General features: G+C 36.4%; 1 protein-coding gene across 4 annotated transcripts in view; it reads right to left on the bottom strand.

The window, feature by feature from the left end:
• Window positions 1–1,795: 1,795 nt before the first annotated feature.
• DLGAP5 (DLG associated protein 5) overlaps window positions 1,796–6,602 on the bottom strand; it is a 40,650-nt gene continuing 35,843 nt past the window's right edge. For 2 of the 4 annotated variants that reach the window (XM_049612730.1, XM_049612731.1), the window contains exons 18-19: window positions 5,347–5,396; window positions 1,797–2,932 (exon numbers count right to left, since the gene is read on the bottom strand). In XM_049612730.1, the coding sequence (XP_049468687.1) occupies window positions 2,792–2,932; window positions 5,347–5,396 (191 nt within the window). In that variant the 3' untranslated portion in view covers window positions 1,797–2,791. Of the gene's footprint in view, window positions 2,933–5,346; window positions 5,397–6,602 lie in introns of all 4 variants that reach the window. The other 2 variants (XM_049612732.1, XM_049612733.1) reach the window with 2 other exon arrangements.

The raw sequence follows: 6,602 nt of genomic DNA, 5'->3' as shown, positions 1-6,602 counted from the left end.
CTGAGGTAGTTTTCACACAGGGACGGTACCTGAAGCCTGTTTAGAAACACTTCTAGCAATTAAAGGAAAAAAATCTTTCAGTCCTGTGAGCAGCACATCACATCTTATTTGGAAAACTATGTTGGGGCACCTGGGTGGCTCAGTCAGTTAAGCATCCAACTCGATTTTGGCTCAGGTCATGATCTCACAGTTCATGAGTTCGAGCCCCTTACATCGGGCTCTACACTGATAGCATGGATCCTGCTTGGAATTCTCTCTCTCCCCCTCTCTCTGCCCCTCCCGTGTGTTCTCTCTCAAAACAAACTTTAAAAAATAATTAAAAAAAAGAAAACTATGTTAATTCCTTACTCTAACATTCTGATCTTGACTATTCCACAGCTATGATTAAGTGGAAAAACTCGCTAAGTGGAAAAGCTATGGAAAAAAGAAGGGACTTGGTTTACACAAAATTACTGAAGTCCTGAGCCTTGGTTCCTTTGTCTATAAAATGGTAATACGTCTTTTGTAGGGTTACTGTGATTGTTGAATAAATATTGTTTGCAAAGGGGTTGTTATATAGTGGTAGGTCCTCAATAAATGGAAATTCCTTTTTTTTTTCATTTTTGGAAAGATGTTTGTTCTAACCAGCTATATTCCTTCATTGTAACTTTAAGGATTTTCCTAATACCTCATAATTCTAGAGTCCAATAGCCCAAGAACACTGTCTAGTTGTAGGGCAAATTGATGGCTGCTACCCATCCATTCCCTGCTTCCTAATAGTCACAGTTTTATTCAGGTATAATCCTAGATAAAATAGGGAATCCTGATTAGGTAAAGACAATCCCTGGCTAAACTGCAAACAGAGATGTGGCATTAGATGGCCTAACCAGACTAAAGGAAAGAATATACATACTCTGATTACAACTGGCATCCATTTTGTGACCCCAAAAGGACTCAGCCAAAGATAAGCTGACACCAAGGATAACAGAATGAACTATGAATAGAATGTTTGACTATCATTGAGTTGTTGATTGCAAAGTGTCTGGAATCACCCTGACAACTCATGAAAATAATAAACTTGCTTGTTGGGGCTCCTGGGTGGCTCAGTTTATTAAGCATCTGACTCTTGATTTCGGCTCAGGTCATGATCTCACAGCTATGAGATCAAGCCCCGCATTGGGCTCCACACTGGGCGTGGAGCCTGCTTAAGATTCTCTCTCTCTCTCTCTCTCTCTCTCTCTCTCTCTCTGAAATAAACATTTAAAAATAAATAAACCTCCTTGTTATTAAATTAGTTTGAGTTCATTTTACTATTACTAAACAGCCAAAAGTTCTCTGAACAATAGTACATCTTACTAAATCTACAAAAAAAAAATCATGTTTACTGCCATTGTTTTTATTCTCATCTGCTTCATTCTTGAGGGCAAATTATTTTATTGTTATGTTGCATATTGCTTTATATAGATTCTAAGTCTTTGGTTTACCTTGCACCAACCTCTTTTGCATGCTTATATGCCTGGGCCCTTAGAAAACATATGTTTCTTTGTTCTGCATGTCTTGCTTGAATTATTCATTAACTGGCTATTGGAGCCACTTTTCTCTTTGGTAAGACTAGGCATTCTAAGGACATTCTTCTAAGCCAACACCTCACATAGCCTAACCGTTCAAATGAACTTGATAATAAATACTATCTTTCCCACAAGCCTAACATACCTTTCTCTGATAACAGAAGTGGATGTGTTTCTTTTCTTTTTGAAAACCCCTAATATTACAAGTTTATCTATAAAGTTGCTGCTTGTTTGGCTAATGCCTCCAATCCTAACTTATTTAGAGGCAGAAATAACTGGAACCAGGTCTGATTACAAGCTTTAGCTACTATGACTCTTCTTGGTACTCTGTTATTCTCATGGCCCCGTTGTCTACAATCTTATAATGAAGAGTTTTATAAAAGAGAAAATATTTCAAACACATTAAGTGATTGATATAATTTTCTTCAAGGGAAGAAGGCACCTCCTTAGGTTGTCAGTCACATCAAGGGGAAAATGAAAACAAAAAGGGAAAGATTTAATGAGCCCCTCTAATAGTTTAAGCATTTGAAACTGCAGCATGTAAACTGACTTTAGATTCCAGAAAGCTCATTTAAAGAAATACAGTACACCCTGGAAAATCCAATATGCAAAGCTGTTTAACATCAACAATTTTTTTTTTTTTTAACGTTTTATTTTTGAGACAGAGAGAGACAGAGCATGAATGGGGGAGGGTCAGAGAGAGGGAGACACAGAATCTGAAACAGGCTCCAGGCTCTGAGCTGTCAGCACAGAGCCCGACGCGGGGCTCAAACTCACAGACCGCGAGATCATGACCTGAGTCGAAGTCGGACGCTTAACCAACTGAGCCACCCAGGCGCCCCGGACATCAACAAATTTAAGAGTCCAAACTAAAAATAAAGTATAAAAAGATGCAAATATTTCTGTCAAAGTTTAATATTATATTTTGATTAAACTGATGAATGTTCATAAGCTCTATGTTAGTACACTTAGCTTTAAGCTTATACATTTTAAACAAGAGAGGCGAGGTGATGTACATTTTTTATTCTGCATAGTTAATGTACAAAATATTCCCACTACCCTTGAAAAACACTATAGTATCTAAAACAAACTTTGATGAACACTGAATGTTAAAACATTTTATGACACTATATAAATTGAATAGAAGTGAACACAAATACATACTCTTTAATTTTTCAAAATGCTAAGAATATATCACAGCACTGATAATATGAAAAAAAAAATATTTGGATTCATTTTTAAATTCAAAATTCTTCTGGATGTTCTTCACTGAGGGGCCTTAGAGGTGAAAAGGTAATCAAGTTACCACCAAAGGAAATGTGTCTGCCATGATCTGGATGTCTCCTCTCCACCTGAGTGAATGTATTATCACAGTTTAGGCCTGGCTGGAGAATAAATTCAAAGAAGTCACTACATCACGTCTTTCACCAATTAAGTCTTCAACAATGCAATTTAATAGGTTAATTAATAACATAAATAACACGTTTTGTATATAATAATACAATTATTACTAGCACAATGAATTTGCTACTTTCCAGTAGATCTAATTTCAATATATACTTTTTTAATTGAAAAGGTATATCAGGTATATATGCCTTAAAGGTGAGTAGTAATATGTAAATGTACTTCAGCAGTATATGTAGGATGAATAAAATTAAGGCCATATCTTAAGCCACTTACACAGATTCCACAAGTCCTAATCCATATAACTATACTTAATAGGCTTTTTACTAATGTGATCCTGCTAGAATTCGTTTCTTTTGTTCCCCCTTGAGCCCTATTTCAGGTTCAAGTGATGCTACAGACTAATAATCTGGGTCTAAAATAGATAGGTGGACCTATAAAAATATAAAAAAAGTCTAAGTTCTAATATTTACGAAAGTGGAAAAGAATTCACAGGGAGACTAAATTATAAAGTACTAAGATTTGGGGCGCCTGGGTGGCTCAGTCGGTTAAGCATCTGACTTTGGCTCAGGTCATGATCTCGTGGTCCGTGAGTTCGAGCCCCATGTGGGGCTCTGTGTTGACAGCTCAGAGCCTGGAGCCTGTTTCAGATTCTGTGTCTCCCTCTTTCTCTCTCCTCCCCTGCTCATGCTCTGTCTCTCTCTTCTCAAAAATAAACGTTAAAAAATAAATAAATAAATAAAGTACTAAGATTTATCAACAAGATAATATAGAAGATAGATAACTGTGAAGCACTTTTAATCATAGTATTAGTACAAAATGAAATATTATGATACATTAATTTCCAGATTTAATTATATCATATATGTCAGAACCAAGCATTCGGAGTTCATATCTGGGAACAGGATTATATCAGATTTGTATAAATTGGCCTTATGCTGAAATCCCTGACTCTAAGATCAAGAAAGCACCGAGTATGGGCCATAATGATACACTTTATTCTGCTGAGACACAAGGCGGCACAGAAGCCTGAACATAAAGAGGGCATCTTTGAAAATAATGAAGGCCAACATATACAGAAGTCCTTAAGGAATTAGGGGCTTAAGGAAGCCAAGTATTTGCCAGGCTTCATGAGGTTAACAAAATTATTGTTCTTTTATCCTACATTTGCCTTAATGAATTTTTTATATTCTGAGATCAAAGATTAGCAAACCAAGACCATTTCCTGACCTATTTTAGCAGCTGGCCCTGGAAAATTTCAAGGTAAGGCTATAAACCAGGGTTGTCAACCTGGCTACACATTAGAATCACCTGATAATGGTCCTACTCCAGACTGCTGGAATAAAAATATCTGGGGGGTAGGGCTGAAAACCAGTGCCACAAACACTTAGTAAGCAAGAAAGCACTCTTTCATTCATGCCAGTGACAGCATCATGAACATGAATCAGACAGCTCTGCCTAAAGAGGAATTTACAGTTCATAAGGGAAATAGATTCCCAAAATTATAATCTGTTTCAGGAATATAATATATTCATATTACACTATTAATAAGAGATTAAATGTGTGCATTGTACACCTATATCTATATATATAAATCAATAGGGGAGAGATGAGAGCTTTTCTAGGAAGGCTTCATAGAAGGGTCAAGGTTTAAACTAGATACAGAGGCAAGAGGTCAGCAAAAGTAAAGGCTGGGGAGCCTCTAAACAGAATACGACATAAATATAGTAATCTAAAAGAATTAAAATGAAAATAACTAATGATAACTGAAGGTAGGATAGACATTATCTTCCCAACTGTACATTTCTAAAGGCAGAAACCTTGCCTTATTTTTTCTTGCATCACTTAGAAACACCCAGCATAAGCCAAGCTACATATTAGATATATAAGTATTAAGCCAGTTTGTCATAACAAATTTGAAACATAAATGTTTTGGGAAATAAATCTTCAGAATTTAGTATTAGAATATGCTACATTTTATTTATTTATTTATTTATTTATTTATTTATTTATTTATTTTTTAACATTTATTTATTTTTGAGACAGAGAGAGACAGAGCATGAACAGGGGAGGGTCAGAGAGAGAGGGAGACACAGAATCGGAAACAGGCTCCAGGCTCTGAGCAGTCAGCACAGAGCCCGACGCGGGGCTCGAACTCACATACCGCGAGATCGTGACCTGAGCCGAAGTCGGACGCTTAACCGACTGAGTCACCCAGGCGCCCCTATATTTTAAAGTATATAAACATAGATAACAAATGGATTTCACAGTACATGCAACAAAAACATGGAAATTTTAAACCAACTTTGCACATATACTGAAAAGTGAGTAGTACCATTTTATAAAACAAATCTAGAATATAAAGGAATTTTTCAAATTAAGTTGGAAAACTTACCGAATCAAGAAGATGGCATTCAGTAGTGAGACTTTTAGTATCAAACAGTACTGAAAAACAAAAAATAATTTTTAACTTTTAAAGAATATCCTCACAGTCAAGGGTTAGAAATGGACACCACCTGAAAAAGACAAAAAGTTCCATATATGAAATGCTATAACAAAAACATAGGTCATCTTATGCTGTGGCATTTTTTTTTTCCTTAATGTTTATTTAATTTTGAGAGAGAGAGACAGAACTTGAGCAGGGGAATGGCAGAGAGAAAGGGAGACACAGAATCTGAAGCAGGCTCCAGGCTCTAAGCTGTCAGCACAGAGACCAACGCAGGCTCGAACCCACGAACCATGAGATCATGACCTGAGCTGAAGTCCGATGCTTAACCGACTGAGCCACCCAGGTGTCCCAGTGCTATGGCGTTTTTAAAAATGTACTTGAATTTTTTAGTAAAATTCTTATCCTTAAATTCAGTATAAAGAGTCTTCTACAAACAAATCTCACGTTTGTGATATTAAAGGTACCACTGGGCGTCCAGGTTGGTGAATATCTGGAGATTTGGGGAGAGTGGTGCATTTGGAGGGTATAGAAGCTTTGTACCCTTTCCCCATACCTTGCCCTATGCATCTCTTTCACATGGCTATTCCTGAGTTACGTCCTTTTATAATAAACAGGTAATAAACCAAACCTTAGGGGATTAAAAAAAACAAGGTACCTGAAAGATGCTAGCTGGAGTACATTAAATGTCTGGCCAAGGTTATGTTTATTTTGCTTTAGGCCCCAGCCAGAAAAACACCATTGAGTAGCAGATGAAAACAGCAGGTGAAACTATCGCACATTATACTATAACAAAAATACAAGAGCCATTTCGTATTGCAGAACAATCATAACAAAGTAGATAGGAAAAAGTCAATACGGAAGAAAAATAGGGCATTCTGAAGAAAGGTTTGAGGATGTGCGTTGAAAAGGACGTGAAGTAAAACAATAATAAACTTCAGGGAATTTCTCTGAGTCTGCACAAACAATGAAGACTGCAAATAGGTCTGATGCAAAATGCTACTTAGTTCCAACATGGATTAGTTTTTAATAGGTCTACTTCAAAAGGTTTGAGGTGTAGAGTGGGATTCTACAACACATACTAATTCTCATAAGGTATTTACTATGAATGTCCAGTTTTTCAACACTTATTCTTAGAAACTGGTACCCTGAAGTATTTACGATAATCTGTGTATTAGTCCAAATTCATTTATTTAACAAAGTGT

The sequence above is a fragment of the Panthera uncia genome, assembly GCF_023721935.1.
Source record: "Panthera uncia isolate 11264 chromosome B3 unlocalized genomic scaffold, Puncia_PCG_1.0 HiC_scaffold_1, whole genome shotgun sequence".
Classification (NCBI taxonomy): Eukaryota; Metazoa; Chordata; class Mammalia; order Carnivora; family Felidae; genus Panthera; species Panthera uncia.
Note: the sequence above shows the minus strand (reverse complement) of the source record. Positions and strands in the feature narration are given on the sequence as shown.